Raw genomic sequence first — 18,769 nt, 5'->3', positions numbered from 1 at the left:
GTTTTCACATCCTCGATACACATGATTCATGTTTTGAATAGGGGACGGTTCATTTCCCAACAACTCCACCAGTATCTGCTTCAATTAATTTTAGAAAAACAAATCAGTTTTCTTATGCAGCTCTAAAATTAATCTGGAAAGTAAAAACAAACAACCACTTTAAAAATGTGTGTGTGTGGACCAACAACCTAACGGAGCTTCATTCAGGAAAGAACAATACGTGGTTTCCTGGAGACTTTTTCTGGTCCACACTCCTTGTCATCTGTCTTGGTAACATTTCTCCCCGCCTCTGCTCTCTCCCCCATTTGCTCTGAGCCAGCCATGGCGGGGGAGAGGGGCACAGAGGACTCGTCTCAGTAACAGCATCCTCCCGGAATCCATCGCACACAGGGATCTGCAGAGAACCCCCATGCGGCGGCCCTGCCCTGGACACACTGCCCCTTCGGGAGCGTGCACTCCAGTGCAGGGACCACAGCAGCACTCTGCCATGGAAGGGCGAAGCACTGGGGAAGCAAAGTCCCCATCTACCTAAGAGTCTGCAGATGGCCCAGATGCCCAAGACGCCACCTGCTTTTGCCATCTTGTTTATTCACAAAGGACACTCACCGGGAGGAAGGAGGGCTCTTCACCTTATTAACGGGCAAGTCTGATCTCAGTGTAGGCTGAGGGCATAATACTGACCACTGTCCCCAGTGGAGACTAGGCTCTCAGCCACACACAGGATGCAGGGCCACAAACCAGGCGGAAGTGAGCAAGAGGGTAGGAAGAGGACCGTGGCTTCTGGAGAAGGGCGGTGTCATGGGGGCCACAGAATGACAGCATCACTCCCCCACCAACCCACCTAACTCCACAGACCAGGATAGAACAATTTAAGAGCCTATGCTTACAAGTTCCTGTGGTTTTAACCAGAGCCACCTTAGGGTTTGTTTTTTCTTTTAAGGAGCCACTGCCCCCCTACAGGAGACAGACAGGAACGCAGCTTCTGCTGAGGAGCCTCACCTGTGAAGGCTGAATGTGGAGGGCTGCAGCTGGCTCCGCAAGAAGTAACACCGTGGGGGGCAGTGACCAATCAGAACTGGCCAACGACTGCGGGTTTCAACCTGTTGGGTCAGAGCCTTAAGCCCATGGGTCCCCCCATAAAAATGTATATATACACAGCTTCTTGGACCATCAAAGGGGCCCAGATCTTCTGAGGCCTTTATGATTCTCAAACTTAAAGCCCAAACACTGCAACTTCCCAGAGCCAAATCAGCAAGCCTTGTACCACTGTCTCCTCTAATGACTCAGTTCCACCTTGTCCCCGGAGCCTGGCCAAAAACAACACGTGAATGAATGAATGAATGAATGAATGAAGATGTGTTCCAACCAAACTTTATATACAGGTGCACAAATTCTAATCTGATTTTCATGTGTTAATAAATATTCCTCTCAATTTTTTTCAGTCATTAGAAAATATAAAAAATATAGTTACCTTGAAGGCCATAAACCAGGCAGTTGGCTGGTGGGCTGCCAATCCAGAGCACCAGAGCCCAGCCTGACCCCATGTCATCAAAGACATGACGCTCCTGTCTAGCGGAGGCAGAACACCGGAGAGGAACTGAGGCACGCTCGCATTCCCTCTCTGGCGTCTGCTCTCTCCACGAACATCATTCCCTCTGGACTTCTCTATCTGGAAGATGGAGCATGCTCTTAGGTGACTTATGAAGTCCCCTCCACCTCTGACTTTCTATGAGCCTTCCTATACAACTAAGTACGAGAACTGTATGCCTGAACAGGTTGACATACAGGAAGTCACATCTGTAAGCAAGTTCCACGTCCCAGGTGAGGGCCAAACTGCAGCAGAGTGGCAGCATCTGGGTCAAGTGTGAATCTGAAAAATGCTAGCAAGATGGCAATTTCCTGTCCAAAGGGAAATCCCTGAAGAGATAGCTGATAGCTGCTAAGCAAGGGTCAGGCCAAGATGAAAGCTTGCTGAATGTACCAGAGCAAGGCTGTCAGAATAGGTCCTAAGAGAACACTCTCCATAGAGGAAAGTAGCTCCCCAACAAAACAGTATCACTTTGTTTTGCTTTATACTATTCTACTGGGCTGGGGCTGAGGGAGACTCACATAGATAGAAGCAGACTGGAAGACTGCAGCCCAGAGAGCAAGGAGCACAAAGGGCCCAGGAGGAGGTGCCCCACAGCCAGGCGGAGAACCAGCTCAGGAGGTGGAGGGGAAGAGGGAGCACACTGCTGGTGCTGACAGGGAAAGCAGGTGAAGGCGGGCTCACAGGTGCTCAGAAGCACATGTGCTACCCAAGGTCATGGGGGAGGGGGTACTGGACTGGAGAGTGCGAGAATGGTGGGAAATAGAGGGAGCTGTCAAAGGCAGAGAGCAGAGAGAAATATTGGGGTGGGATGCACAGCTTAGTGGTAGAGTGTCTGCTTAGCATGCACAAGGCCCTGGGTTAAAACCCTTGTACCCCACCCCCACTACTACCCCCCCCAAAAAAGGAAAAAGAAAGCTAAGGCAGGTAAAGCGAGGCAGTTGTAATGGGACTTGGATGAGAGGAATATGACAGAATTCTATAAAAGCAGGTGACCAGCAAGGTGTGGGCAAGCGAGGGAGAAGTATGAGTGAGCTGTCTTAGGAGATGGTAGGTCATGGTACAACTGATGGAGCTGCAAGTCCAGGAGCCGGAGGAGGGGTGAGAGTGACACAGCGTGTACCATATTGAGCAGACTCCTGCTTCAAGACAAGCGGGGATGTGAGCACAGAACCAGGCAAACTCCACTAGGCTAGTGATGCCCTCACCGAAAGGCACTTAGGGTTATTCAAGAGGGTGTGCAAATAATAAGAAGCACAGCTTCTAAATCTACACTGGCCATGCTGAGAAACTGCAGGCAGGTTCTAAAGATGAGACCTAGTGCCTAAGAGATGTAGAAAGGTAGGTAGTTTCAGAAAGGAACTTACTACAAAGAAGTACAAACCACAATGAGCTAGGTGAGAAACTGTTCAGAGTGCGTCAATGCGACGACACAGTCGTGGACAGCAGAGACGGCTAGTGATGACTGAGAAGATAGATGCCAAAGGCTTCAAGGAAAGAAAAAGGACACTGGTAAATCTCCCGAAGCCTTCAGCAACACCGTGCGGGTTCCAGACTTCTGTGAGCACAAGCAGGTCTCCAGAGCGGGACCTGCACCCTCTGGGGTCACTGTTCAGCCAGCTGAGCAGCCCTGGCAGCCCACCTGGACACTCACCTTTTCCATTAACAGCTAAGCCAGAGGCCATGGCTGCGGTCACTGGGCCAGACACCTGAGGCACTAGTGGGTGTATTCGGGGCCTGCTCCCCATCCTGGCTCGCTCGGCACCGGGCCCCAACAAAGCTCCCACAGGCTTCTCTGCTGCTACTTCCGGTGCCACTGTGTCCTCCAGGCCCTGCTCGACGGGGTCCAGTTTCTCAGGGCTCTCGCTCTGAAAGCCATCCACTGCGGTCCTGCTCTTAATGGGGCTCTTAGGCACAAGGATCTTGATACCTGACTTTGCAAGGTCCATGTTCTTGCGGCTCGAGAGAGATGGGGCTGTGTTTTTCCTGAACTTCTGGCTGGCAGCAAACAGCTGACTGCTTTTGGACTCGTGGTCTTTGCTGATGACTAGGGCCTTTGGAGAGGTCTTGGAGAAACTGCTGTTGGTGGACCTGGAGATCTGCTTCCTGGCATTGTTGGGAGAGGTCCTGTTGGTGCGGGTCAGGGTGCCCTCTCTCTGCCTCTCGGGGTGTCGCCGGTTAAAGTCATGGATGTACTCCTCGCAGTTCACCAGGTGCTGCTCTGGCTCCCAGGTGTCGTCCTCGCTGTCATAGCCTTTCCACCGAACCAAGTACTCTGTCTTCCCTTTCTTGTTTTTCCTCTTGTCCACGATCCTTTCAACCTGTACGCAGAGAAAAGAGAAAGTTTTAATAAAAGCTTATTATTTCAGAAAGGTATGAGCTTAACAAGGAAACATCAAAAACAATAAAAAGCACCATAGATCCTGAAAACAATCTGTTCTTCCCCACCCCAATCATCTGAAAATAAAACAGTAACAGAACACTTGGGATTCTAGCAATTTCCTTGACATGGAGTTGAACAAAAGGCTTGAATTTTATGCTTGGCATGTGTAACTAGTACACATATATTGAAGCATTACATTAATATAATCAATTTCTGTTAACTATTGGTTAAAAAAATTTCAAAAATTATAATAATGATTTATCAAAATGTTATTTTAGAATGTATTCTTGCTTTAAATATCAATAGGAAATAAGTTTTTATTTATCAGCAAAAAGAGGAAACATGGATGTTTATTTTTTTGTGATGCAAAGGGGCTCTTTTTATTTCTACACTGAACCCTGACCACCCACCCGAGCTGGTTTTCACAATCATGACTGGAGCAGGAGGAAGCATCTGTAGCCTTGGGCCTGGTCCTCCTCAGGTGACCAGCAGTAGGCAACAAGCAATGAAGGACTGTGGAAGGACTATGGACGTCCCGTGGTGTGGGTCTGGCTCACTGAGCAAAGCAACTGGGATTGTAAGTACCATTCTGAAGCACTTCCCTAAACCTAAAAAGGTGTTTATGATAATGAAATGGTCTAGGATAGTCAGGTTATTTATCTTCAAATCTTGGTTTTAATTTTATGATAACATCTTTAAAGGAAGACGCCGTTAATTTCTGTCTGATCAATATGTTCTGCATCAAACTGTATAAATTCACACACGCTTGCCTTGTAAGTATGTTATTACCATGACATATTCTACTACCTTAACATTCTAAAGGAAATGGGAGATCTTCTACAACTAACATGAAGAAGAAACATTTGACATGATGCCCACGTGTTACTGCAGAAATGTGAACTCTGTGGTTATACTTGCAATTAATGTACACGGCCCCCCAATCAGCCTGCTCCCCCAGGGGCAGTGTGTGGTTCACGTCTCAGAGGCAGAGAGCAACTCTTTAATTATAGACACAAAGGTCTAGCCCATCAATGATCAAGAACATCAGTATGTTTCTGGAAAATTTACAGGTTAAATCAGATGACACAACAGTGTTCCTAGCTCTCTAATACTGCCAAACGACACTAGCTGATTGAGTACAGTTGTGTTTAACTTTGCAGAATGGGAAAATACCCCACCCTCGCCATTCCCCTATCCTTAAAATGACAAGACAAACTTCTCAACACATCTACATAAGAGACAGAGAATTAAAGCCATGAACTAGAGAAAAGCCTAAAATTCAATGCACATTACTTGCGTGCAAAAAGGATTAAGAACGGAAAGGCCTTGTTTCATCAGGAGGCCGATTTCACGCCTAACAGATCTCCTGAGTCAAAAATTAATGTCAGATCAGCGTGAGCAAGTCCACACAGTCCATAACATAGCAAGAAGAGCTTTAAAATGGCTCTTCTCCCCCTGCTCCTTCACTTGTGAATAGGTATGCATAAAGGTGCAAGCATTTCAATTTAAGAAAAAGATGTATTTCTGGAAAATTTCACACAAATCGATTTCATGGCAGCAACAGTTTAAAAGTTTTAAATGCAAGGGGTAAAGAGATTATCTCTTATGGGAAAACTATGTTTAATGCTTTTTTGTTCTCCCTAAATCAATTTCCATTCCAGAGGCATGCACATTAAACCAGGGTACCCCCTTTCCCAGTCCTCTATTTCCTTAAAGCTGTAAAGCAGGGGTTTGGGGGTATAGGGTGGGTTTCTCTCCCTCCCTCCTTACCCTTGTCTCCCAGGACTGCCAGGCCCCACCAGTTACTGCTTCTTTCTGTAAATTTAGAGAGCGTACAACAGCACTAGCCTTGGCAGAGGTAGGGGTGTGTGTGTGTGTGTGTGTGTGTGTGTGTATGTGTGCGCGCGCGCGCGCGTATAAGAGAGAGACAGAGAGAGAGAGACTGATTGATTGATTGATTGATTGATTAGTGGTCAGAGTTTTTACAGATGTTGAAAGAGGGCAGTAGTAGACCATGAATTGGCACTTGGTCTCCCAAGCACTCAGTTCTGCCCCTGGAGCAGGGACTCAGGCATGGGTAATATTTAAACAATTAGGGAGGCATTAAACAAGAAAACCCCACTTATGAACACTGAACTTTGAATTCTGTTAATCTGCAAGTGTCATAAAACAATATTCTTCTGTTAATTTCTTTAAGTATTTAATATGTCAAAACCACTTGGGAGTCAACCACGGGCTGTAATTTGCTAGCCCTGCATTAGACCTCCAGATGCAGACAAGACGCACCACTAGTTCTTCTGATAGACATGGGGGTACATGTCAGCCGAACACACATACTGACAAGGAGAAATAAATGGGATTTTGAAGTGGTGGGTCTATAAGAGATTCACAGGGAGCACAGGGTAGGAGGTACCAACTAACACCTTAAGATACCAAATAATACCTTAATCCAACTTTAGACTCAACTGGGGACATGAGGTGTCCCCCTTTCCCCAATGAAGGACAGATATGAAAAGTGAAAGTCCTATATGATCCCCTTCATCTGAGTTAATCTTCTACAAACAGACATCACTTAGATTTGGCAAACTTAAATAATATTAAAACTTATTTCCTTTATGATGTTCTGGGAGGATCTTAATCCAAGCATTTAAGTAAATCTTCCAGGTTTCATGGTTCCTTTCTCTGAGTCTCCCACCCCACATGACTGTTCCTAAACTCTATCAATGCACTGTCTTTCTCAAAGTCTATGCAGTTATCACTCAAGTTTTACAGAATTTCAGTGCAAAGAATTTTACACAAAATATACTCTGTGGAAGGATATGCAGAAATGCAGTAAAGTTCTGAATTTGTTTTTAAAGCCAAGACACAATGAAGGAAGAAAGGCAGAAAAATCTCACCCAAATCACACAGGCACTGTTCTGCAATAATGTTATCCACAATCACACATGGAGTAAAAATTTAAGTGGAAAACCCAAATCATAATAGCCTTATTTGCCTATACAGTAAGCAGGCCAACATTCTTTTTAGTTAGGATTTTCATCTAAAACCCAATCTAAAAAAAATAAAAATGCTAAATGAGTAAAACCTGGCTTTCCTTAACACTGCAAAGTCCTGTGCTGGCTTGCAGAGCAATACTCATGCAAAAGGCTGTCCAACACCCACACCCGCTGCTTGCTCTGCCTGCCTGGCACAGGCTCTGATATCCCTAGACCTGGTGTTGCCCTCAGGGCGGGAGAAGTCAAAAAGGAGAGGGTGGACGACTGGCCCAAAACCACAAGGGCAGAAATCCACAGAAGAAACTGGTTAAGCCCAGGACGAGAAGGCAGGGCAACCGTGCCATTACTGCAGTTACAACACAGACCAAGGCAAGGCATGCAGACATACTCACTGGCTTATAAGAAAAGACCGGAGCTGCAAAACCACCGTGCTAGGGAAAGCCTGCACTCTGTGCCACAGCCAGTGACGCTGTCAGCGGCAGGGATGGCTGCCTCCGTGCACCTCATTCCGTCCAGAACTGAGTGCGCAGGCTGCCAGGATAAATCTGAAACCTAAAGCCATGCTGAAAACTTTTATTGGGTTTGGATAGTTTGAAATCGCAAAGCTTCAACTACAGAGAAAGATAATGCCTTTATTTAAACTCTGCTTGTAGCAAAGACTTCTGGTGACCTTAAAAATTCAACAGTCCCTTGGATGAGTAAGGTAGGCTTTGCACCAGCCCTTTTGAAAGCTATCTCAGCTATTAAGAACAAGAAAAGTTGCCTTAACTTTTGAGAATAGTTTTTATGTACAGACACCTGGCCCCTTTCAGGTTTATCACGGTGTGAAAGCAATACACATTCAGTAGAGACTGTACTTCTGACCTTCTTCCATGCTAGCACTATGGTGGCCCGATCCCCTCTGGTGAGCTGGGCAGGGGAAGTGAGCCACAGCTCCCAGCTGGCCCCGCGATCACAAGGGAAACCACAGGTGCTCTGCTGCGTGCCCTGTTGCCAGGCTGTGATGCTGGGTGCGGTAGGAGTATGAAACACATTTCTGACACTTTCAACCTACCATGGACTTAATGCAAAGCAACCCCATCATAACTCAAAAAGCATTGCTATTATAAAAATAGACAGATGGTTCCATCACTGGAAATGGAATAATTCAAACACAATATCTGCAGAAAGTGCAAAGAAATCCAATCCAGGCAGAAGCCAGAGGGGGCTGGATTCTTAAAAAGGACCCACACCGGCTCTGCGGCATGGTGCAGTCCTACCAGCCTCAGGAACAGGACAGAGCTGGGAGCTGGGAGCTGACAGTGGCTAGAAATTTAGAGGCGATCAAAGACAGGATGCATTACAGAGAAGTGAGCCCCCAAACCAACATACCACACATTCGAATCCTGGGCACCCTGCTGAATGACACTAGGCCGGCAGAACACAGCAGCTGTGTGTGGGGCCCCTGAGCCCGCCCTCAGCTCGCTGACTCGCCAATGGACTCAGAGGCCTGGCACACAGTCCCATTCACGGTCACGACTTACCACGTAGAAGGAACTCAAAAATCAGCAGAGAAAAGGTACCTGGGTTGACAGCTGGGGGACAACGTAGGAGCCCGAGAGTCCTCTTCTAGGACCGTCACACAGGACACGTTTCACTCCTCCACCAGCAAGCTGTGACCACACTCGTGAAATGTTGTCACGAAGGAAACCCACCAGACCAGTGCCAGGGCTTTTACATCAGCACCCACTGCCCAGCAGTTACCGAAGTTGCAGCTCAGAGAGAAAGCAGGTGTGCAGCACAAACCAGACCAACGAACAGCACAGATAGACTTCAAAACAGACAACAGACCAGTAAACAAGGACGACAACAAGAAACCCCAAAGCTGAGGAAAGCACAAACCAGAGGGTGGGGAAGAGAAGATAGAAGGCCGCGACAGCAGAGGCCGGAAGACCCAGGCGCATCTACAATGCCAGCTCAGAACTGCATGAACTCAGAACAGCTCAGAACTGCAGAAATGCTTCCCTCCATTTCCCTTTGTCTAATCCAGTGAACTTCTATTCTCCTCCACCCCATTGTGAGTTAGCTTCAGAGAGAACATTCAACCTTTGTTTTTGGGGATTGGCTTATTTTACTTAGCATGATAGTCTCCAGACCCATCTATTTACCAAAGAATGTCATAAAGTCATTCTTCTTTATGGCCAAGTAATATTCCATTGTGTATATACACATCTCTTTATCCATTCATCTGTTGAAGGGCATCTAGGTTGGCTCCATAGCTTAGCTATTGTGAATGGAGCTGCCATAAACATTGATGTGGTTGTGTCACTGTAGCATGCTGATTTTAACTCCTTTGGACACATACAGAGGAGTGGGATAGCTGGTTCATATGGTGGTTCCATTCCTAGTTTTTTGAGGAATCCATACTGCTTTCCAGAGTGGTTGCACTAATTTGCAGTCCCACCAACAATGTATGAATGTACGCTTTTCTCCGCATCCTCACCAACATTTACTGATACTTGTATTCTTAATAATTGTCATTCTGGTTGGAGTAAGGTGAGATATCAGTGTAGTTTTAATTTATATTTCTTTAATTTCTAGAGATGTAAAATACCCAGTTTAAACATATATAAATATTACCTATTAATTTAGTATTTAAATATTATATATATACACACATATAATATATATATATCATGCAAAGGAACAGGAATAAGTGATTCAGACATATAAAGCAAACAAAAACAAACCCCCACAACCACTTGTGAGAGGGAGAGATGTGAGATATAAGAAGATGTCAAATAAGCCAAAACAAATATGTTCAAAGAGCTAACAGACATCATGCCTAAAGAAGGAAGATAGGAAGACACTTCCACCTTAAAGAAAGAATATCAATAAACAGAATACGTAAAACAATAAACAAACTGGGAAATCGAGTTGAAATGTACGACTGAATAGAAAAGCTCATCACAGCTTCTCTGCAGCAGAACCACGAGTTCACACAATAATCAGTGACCTTGAAAAAAGACTGAGACTACACAGTATGAAGAGAAGAGACTGGGATGAAGAAAATGAAGAGTGTCTTAAGGAAACAACATACTCAGGCACACCAATACACGTGTAACGGGAAGGAAGGTGAGAAAGGAGCAGAAAAGAAAGTTTGGGAAAATAATGGCTAAAACTCCCCAAATTTAATTTAAAACAACATATGCATCCAGGAAACACTACCAATTACAAGTAGGATAAATAAAAAGAGATCTATAAATAGGCTCATCATACTTAAAATACTCAAAGGCAAAGAGAACACATGGAAGTAGCCAGAGCAAAACAATTCCTCAGGAAGAGAATTTCAAGAAGATGCACAGCTGACTTCTCATCAGAGATAATGGGAGCTGAAAACAGTGGGAACCACAGTCGAGTGTTAAAGTTCATTCAAACACGTCAGTCTTATATAGCCAGTGAATGTCTTTCAGAACTGCAAACAGAAAAGGCTCCATCCTGTGTGCTTCCAACCACATGCGAGTCTGGAAGAAGCAAAGGCCAGTGATCACCAGGTTGGTGGAGGAGGAATGAACAGGCAAAGGAGGGGCAAAAGGTGTGGATACACAACGGTGGATCCACGTTGTTACATGCTTGTCAACCCACGGAATGAATATCACCAAGAGAAAACTCCAAGGCAAACTATGGATTTGGGGTGATATCAATGTGTCACTGTAGACTGTTGTGCCACTTGGTTGCAAGATGCTGATAATGGGGAAACCGTGTGTGTGTGTGTGTGTGTGTGTGTGTGTGTGTGTGTTTGTACACACCCAAAAGGCATGTGATTTCTGTTCTTTCTGCTCAGTTTTGCTATGAACCTCAAAATGTTCTAAAATATCAAGTCTAGCCTCTTTACCAAATGAAAATGAAATGAAGTCACTTCCAAATAAACAAAAACAGGTTTTGTTGCTAGCAGACCAGCTTTACAAAAAATAAGTTCAGGCTGGAAGCAGGTAACCTGATGGAAATTTAAATCCACATGAAAAAAACAAAGAACCTGTCAAAGTAATAAGTAATAAGTAATTAGGCAATAAACAGCAGAGCGAGTTCAAGAAATAAACGCTAGGAAGGCAACATTAAAGGCAATAAAACCTAAAGGTCCCTTGAAAAGATCAACAAAATTAGCGAACCTTTAGCTACGCTGATCAAGAAAGGACACTCTAAAATCAGGAATGTAAGGGAACCTTTACTACCAATCACAGAGAAATAAAAATTATAACACTATGAGCAAATTATTATACTATGGAGCAAATTCCAAGACACAAACTGTTAGAACTGACCCAAGAAAATCTGAATAAACCTACAAGAAAGAAGAAAAAAAAAAAAAAAAAAAGGCTGAATTAGCAATCAAAAAACTTACCACAAAGTAGGTAGAGAACTCAATGGCTTCACTGAAATTCTGCCTAATTTTTAAAAGAAGTAACACCAATTCTTCAGAAAAGACTTTCAAAAATTAGGAGAACACCTCAGTACTCATTTTATGAGGCCAATAATACATCTTGATGTCAAAACCAAAGACATTTCAAGAAAAGAAAACAACAGACCAATGTCTCTAAAATTAACACAAAAATTCTCAATAAAATACTAACAAAGTCAGCAGCATATAAAAATGACCATGACCGAGGATTTATTACAGAAAGGCAAAGTTGGTTTAATATTCCCATATCCATTAATGTAAAATGCCACATGGATATAATGAAAAGGGAGGGGAAATCAGGTTGTTTCTTTTCTTCTTCTTCCTTTTTTTTTTTTTTGCTACCAGGGATTGAACCCAAGGGCGTTTAACCATTGAGTCACATCCCAGTCCTTTTTTTATATTTTATTTAGAGACAGAGTCATGTTGAGCTGCTTAGCTAAATTGCTGAGGTTGGCTTTGAACTTATGATCCTCCTGCCTCAGCCTCCTGAGCCGCTGGGATTCCAGGCATGCACCACAGTACCCTGCAAGGTTACTTCAATAGATACAAGAAATACTTGAGAAAATTCAATACCTTTTCTTTAGTAAACAAACAAACCAAAAACATAAGACATTCAATATACTAAGAACATGGGAACTTCCTCAACCTGATATAGGAGATCTAGACGAGACAAATACATCCCACTCAAAAGTAAAATATTAAGTTTTTCTCCCTAACATCAAAAATAGGACAAGGATGTCTGTTATTCCACTTCTGTGCAAGTGTGCCAGAGGCTGAGCTGGGTGCTTAAGCAAGATAAATAAAAAAGGTATGCAGAGACTGGAAAGAAGTAAAATAATCCCCTCTTCAGCCCATTAAAAACCATTAGAACTCCCAAGTTCAGCAAGATTTCAGGATACAAGCTCATTATCTAAAAATCAGTTGTGTTTCTATATCAGTGATAAAATTAAGAAAGCAATTTCGTTTATAATAGCATTGAAAAGAAACATACTTTTAGAAATAATTCTAACAAGGGCTCTAAGACATATGCACTGAAACCTACAAAACAATATTCAAAGAAATGTCTAATTAAGTGAAAATACATACCACGATGTTCAGAGATCAGGAGACTTAAGTGTTAATACTGTAATACAGCTCAAACTGGTAAGAAGATTCACTCAACCCCTGTTAAAATTCCAGTTGTTTTCTTTATAGAAAATAGTGTGTTAATCCTAAAATTTGTATAGAATGGAAGGTCTCAAAAGAGCAAAAACAGTCGTCAAAAAGGACAAAGCTTTCCCCTCCCTTTTCATTATATCCATGTGGCATTTTACATTAATGGATATGGGAATATTAAACCAACTTTGCCTTTCTGTAATAAATCCTTGGTCATGGTCATTTTTATATGCTGCTGACTTTGTTAGTATTTTATTGAGAATTTTTGTGTCAATTTTAGAGACATTGGTCTGTTGTTTTCTTTTCTTGAAATGTCTTTGGTTTTGACATCAAGATGTATTATTGGCCTCATAAAATGAGTACTGAGGTGTTCTCCTAATTTTTGAAAGACACACACTTCCTGATTTCAAACAGCACAAAGCACACCAAGTCAAGACAGTGTGGAACTGGCACACAGTCACAGAGACTAGGGGAATGGAAAAGCGTCCAGAACAAGACTCACATACAGGCCAATGATGTGACAGGCCACCACAGCCATCTGAACAGGGCTGGGGCAAAAGCTGGACCTTTACTTCACACTTTGTACAAAATTCAACTCCAAAGGATCAAAGGCCCACATAAGAGTCAAAGCTATGAACTTAGTAAGACTTAGTAAGTGTACACTATGACCCTGGATTAGGCAAGGGTTTCACAGACGAGACAAAAGTGACGGCAGCAAGAGAAAAAAATAACAAAATGGACATTAAAATTAAGAACTTCTGTGCTTCAAAGAAAACCACCAAAAAAGTGTGAAGACAAGTCACAAAATGGGAGAAACTACTTTTTCCAAAAGGGTCTTGAATCAAAAATACATAAAGTCGTGTAATTCCATTTTAAAAAATATAACCCATTTTAACAATGGCAAAGGATCTAAATGAACAACATTTCTTGTGCTTACAAATAACCTGCAAGCATAGGAAAAGATGCTCGGCATCATTAGCTACCTCAGAAATGTGTCTTCCAACTCCAATGAGCAGCACTCACACCCACCAGGGCAGCTACAGGAAAAAGGTAATGGGTGTTGGCAAGGACGCAGAGCAACAGGAACCCTCGTGCACTGCGTGGGGAGAGCTGAGTGGCTCCCACGTCCTGGGAGACAGGCTGGGAGCTCCTTCAACAAGTAATTACACAGTTACCATACGACCCAGCAGTTCTACTCCTAGGTGTCTTACCCAAGAGGAGAACTTGTCCCCACTAAACCTTGCCCAACAAATGTTTAGAGCAGCATAATTCATAACGGTCAAAAGATGGAAAACACTCGAACGTGAAAACACTCAAACATCCTCTGATGAATGAACATGGTATGCCTATACAATGGAATACTATTCAGCCATGTTATAACATGAATGAGCCATAAAAAAGAGTGTGCTAAGTTAAGCCAGTCACAAAAAGCTAAATGTTGTATAATTGCATTTACAAGAAAATGCTTAGGGCTGGGGATGTAGCTCAGTGGTAGCACACAGGCTGAGCACACACAAAACCCTGGGTTCCTCCAGCATACTTAAAAAAAAAAAAAAAAAAAAGGAAGAAAAGAGTATAAATGTCTATAACAGGCAATTTTATATAGACAAACAGATTAGTGGTTGCTTAGGACTTGGGAGGAGGTGGTGGGATGAATAGAAGGATGATTGCTAGTGGATATGGGCTTTTTTTGAGGTGATAAAAATGTTCTAAAACTGACTTTGGAGAAGGACATAAAACCCTATACCAACAGTCATTGAGCTGTACAATTTAAATGGGTGGATTGCGTGGTATATGAATTAATCTTTTAAAAAAGCTATTTGTACAAAGACAAAAATAAAGACATTTTCACATGAACGAAAGCTCAAAGAATTTTTTGCAGTGAACCTATCTGAAGAACCACAAAGGGTCTGAGATTTTTATTATCTAGTGGGTAGGTTTCTAATATTTTCACATATGGCGGCTGAAGACTCCTCATCGGAGCACAGCATTAGCCATTGTCAGTTCATCGGCACTTACTTGAACTAGCATTTGAGTCCCAGTTCCTATAGTGCAATACTAAAAGGGCCAGGTAACAGCGGCTTGCACCACGGGCAGCATTCCCAGAGAGGAGCCCTGAGCTCTGGAACCAACATCTCTAAACAGGCAGCCGGCATGCCTGTTCCATCTCTACCACACAAAGTTGTAAGCAAACCACCCTAAAGCTTGAAGGAGACACTACTTCTGTCTCCAAGGCTGTTTGCTCCACCAACACTACTGAAAATGACAGTCTAGAGTAAATGCAGTTCCCCCACCCGCCTCCAAAGACACAGAAATGCAAGAGATCCCTGGAGAACTGTCTTTTAAGGATACCCTTGTTTTTACACTGTCTTGGCTTCAGGCAAATTTCCCTCTGAGCACCCACTCCATCAGTCGATCTGATCAATCTGACCAACAGAGCAGGAACCAGATCTGCTCATAGTGTTTCACGACATTTAATGAAAGCTATCACAAAAGAACTCCGAGCCTCGGGATGAGCCAACCACACCGCTGACCTTACCCACACCTGCCAGTATACTGGACCTAGCCCACTTAACAAAGGCAGAAATAAAGGCATTTTCAGATGAACAAGAGCTAAAGGAATTTTTTTGCACTGGGCCTACCTGAAGAACCATGAAGAATCTGAGATTTTGACATTTTCATGGATGGTGGAGAAGATTCCTCATCACAGAAAAACCTTCACTTCAGCATTAGCAGTTGTGAGCGTACCAGCACTTACTTGCACTAGTGTATCAGGGGTCAGACATTAAACAACAGGGTTAACCTTAGAAAGCCAGGTGGTTCTCTCTTTCAATGTCTGAGCTGACATTTGCTGTTGGCTGGGGCCATTAACACAGGTATGGTAGGACACATCAGCAACTGCATGAACTTTGTTTAGGCCCAAAGGAGAAAATACGGAATATTTCTATCATCCATAAAACCCTGGTCAGTGAGTTAAGGCTGTCCAGGTACCTTCTAGGGCCAAGGTATTTCAGGACAAATTTCCTACCACCTTGTCTATGGCTCTCACTGCTGGCAGCAGGCTGTGTACAATGAATCTATTATGACTCTAAGAGTCAGCCCCAATACTCATTTTGGAAAAATCTTCACAATCTTAATGATAGCTACATGATCTTTTGATGGTTTCTCCTTGAACTTGAGGGTCTTCATGTCCATCCCTAAGATGCAAATTACCATGTTTTGGGGAGGGAGACAAATTGATATCTGGCCACCACAAGAAATACAGTCCCAATGGTACACACTAGCCCTAAAAGGGCCGTTTATAATTACTGGGGCCCTAGACTGACAGCATCTCCAATGTAGGTTTTGGCTGGTTACAAAATTATCAAGTCTCATCTTTGTTTTTGAAGGGTCTATTAGAGCAGTCAGTTTCACCTGTCCTGTTGTCTACCTGACCAACCAGGTGGCAGGTAATTATGAATGCCATGAAGTAACTGAAGGACAGCCACACGAGAGGGTGGGGCAGACATGTAGAAGTGTTCTGTGTGACAGGTGCAGGAGCTGGAGCCACCTCTGCTGCCTGTGTTGGTCTTCTCAGTAAGGGTCAGAAGAATGCTCTGAATCCAAGAGCAGTTTGGTTCCTGTTGGTCTCATCAAAGAACAGGCCCCTTACCTGAGTCATCCATATGAATGACCCCGAACAGTCCTGCAGCCTGTTTGGTTTTCCAAGTGGCAGATCACAAGACAGCAAACTACCCAAGAGTCACACCTAACGAGGAGAGCTGCGAGGGCCACCTTACATCTGCCCGATGAGCAGAGCAGCCACACTGGGTTCTGAAGAGCTGCCGAGAGGATGAACAGCAGCAGTTTTCTGCTTAGCAGACCCATCAGCAAACCACGCCCAGACATTTCAGGGGAACCCTGTGAATGGAGGCCCCAGTGGGCCAAGGGTGCAAGAGAGAGGCTAAAGACTCTACAGCCCCAGGACAGCTGCCATTTTTTTGAATAAAGTTAAGAAGCTACTAGGGCCATGCCATCTAGTTCAATATGACATTTCCACTTAGCAAACTGAAGCTTTCTGTGCCCTTCCCATCTGAGTCATTGATTCCAAACTGACCACTCCAAAGTGGGAATGCCAGGCTCGAGAGTCACAAGACCTCATGGGACTGCATTTGGTTTCTGCAAGAGCCCAGTATACTCAGCTAATAATAGCTAGCTTCTTTTCCAAAGGGGTATGTCTACAGCCAAGTCAGCCACAGAATGCTGGGTGGTTTCCACACAACCTGTCAGACTGACCCCCAGCAAAGGTTGCTGATGTTCAACTTGGTCAACACGAAGGGACAAGCAGAATGCCCCAGCGAGGAACGCATTGTCTCCAATACCCAGAGTCCAATTAGGGGACAGGCTCCTTTCCTATGCAGGGGCCAAACAGACAGCAGTGACTGTTTTGTCGTAAAGAGACCCCTGAGCATTGTGCCTCTGCTCACACAGTCCTACAAACCTTCATGTGGCAAGCAGGGCACTCCATTTTGCTGGTGTATATTGGCCACCCTTGCAGGTGGCGATACTCAGGGCATTTGAGACTAAGGCTTCTGGTATGTTGTGTAAGCTTTTTGTTGCTGTGACCATAATACCTGACAAACAACTTGGAGGTATAAAAGTTTATTTTGGCTCATGATTTCAGAAGTTTCAGTCCATGGTCAACTAGCTCCATTGCTCTTGGCCTGAGAGGAGGCAGAACATCATGGCAGAAGGCAGGATGGAAGAAAGCTGCTCAGCTTGTGGCAGCTGGGGAGCAGAAAGAGACAGAAGGGGCCAGGGACAGGCAATACCCTTCCATGGCATGCCCCCAGTAACTATTTCCTCCAACGAGGCCCCTACTCCAAAAAGTTCCACCGACTCTCCGTTACACTGACAAATTACTAATCCAGCAATGGATTCATCCACTGATGAGGTCGGAGTCCTCACGATCCAGTCACCCCACCCCTGACACTGCTTCATTAGGAAACAAGCCTTCAACACGTGAGTCTTCGGGGACACTTCGTATCCAAACCGCAACATGTGCCAAACATCAGGGAATCCTGCTCGGGTGAAAGCTCTGGGTACCAAAGGGCAGGGGCACGCCTCCAAATCCCGACCCCTGGTCACGGCACCTGGTGGAGGAGGTCACGCGCTCCTGAAGGCCCCAGTACACACCCGCTCTTGTCAGCTGAGAACCACCCAGCACACTGATGAGAGAAGGAAATGCAAGCATGTAACACGCTGATTCCTAAACACCCAGACGCACTGTAAGGACAGGACACTGAGTTGATCCAGCAGGCCCCACCCACAAGGGCCACGTGTTACCTGGATGCAGCTGGGCCAAACCCGATCAGTGGGACACAAGGCCGGGAAGGCCAGTGACCCGGGTGGTGTTATCCAACAGATAAGTATGTGTGAGCTCCTCCCAACCCCAAATTCCCTAGGTTCCCTGGAGAGGTGGGAGGGGATGCCGCCTTCTTAGGGACCTCACCTGACTCCCAGCATCACTTCCTAATGCAGGGGGGTCGAGGCAGAGGTGGAAAGAGGGCCAGGGCAAAGCAGCGGGGTGGTGCCCTAGTGCTCAGCCCAACTCCACTCACTCCTCCAGGTTCTTCTCAGGGGACAAGGACACTACTGTGCCATCTGTCTCAGCACTGGGGACTCCTTGCCTCAGCAGTCTCAGCCAGTTTTCCAGCAGGGGCCACAGAGCTTGCACATTTTGACTGACTCAGGCCTGAAGGGCTTGGCAGCAACTTTTAAAGCTCAGGCCTTAATTACGGGCATCAGCTGCCCTACTGTCCTATGTCACCTTAGTTTTCAACATGTTTTGAGGGAAGGGCCAGAAGAATTTTCGAGCAGTGGAGTTAGTCTCGCCTCGTATGAGCTGGGTTCCTCACTGTCTGGAGGGGTCACCTTCATCGGCACTGGAAGGCCAACCTGGACAGTAAGAGCCTGGACACCTGTTGATGCCTCTATTAGATGCCCTGTCACTGTTTTCCCGCAGATGTCCCTCTGCGTCAGGTAACCTCCCTGACAGCAGCCAGGATTCGCCACAAAAAAATGCTGATCCTTTTGTTGTCATCTCCCAAGGGGCCTGAGGTTGGCAGGATGGACAGGGCTGGAGAGCCCAGCATGAGGCAGTCCAGCTGTTACCATCTGCCTTAACCAGTCCCTCCGCCCCTCCTCTCCCAAGAGAGCTCCACAGTCCTGAC

The 18,769-nt window shown here is 44.8% G+C and overlaps 1 protein-coding gene across 1 annotated transcript in view; it reads right to left on the bottom strand.

Moving 5' to 3' along the window:
• Positions 1–18,769, bottom strand: part of Cdyl (chromodomain Y like) — a 183,217-nt gene that overhangs the window by 62,978 nt on the left and 101,470 nt on the right. The window contains exon 2 of the mRNA XM_047558651.1: positions 3,243–3,909. Coding sequence (XP_047414607.1) covers positions 3,243–3,909 — 667 coding nt within the window. The remainder of the gene's footprint in view (positions 1–3,242; positions 3,910–18,769) is intronic.

Source organism: Sciurus carolinensis, chromosome 7, assembly GCF_902686445.1.
Source record: "Sciurus carolinensis chromosome 7, mSciCar1.2, whole genome shotgun sequence".
NCBI classification, from domain to species: Eukaryota; Metazoa; Chordata; class Mammalia; order Rodentia; family Sciuridae; genus Sciurus; species Sciurus carolinensis.
The sequence above is the reverse complement of the archived record's forward strand: the minus strand, read 5'-3'. Positions and strand labels throughout refer to the sequence as shown.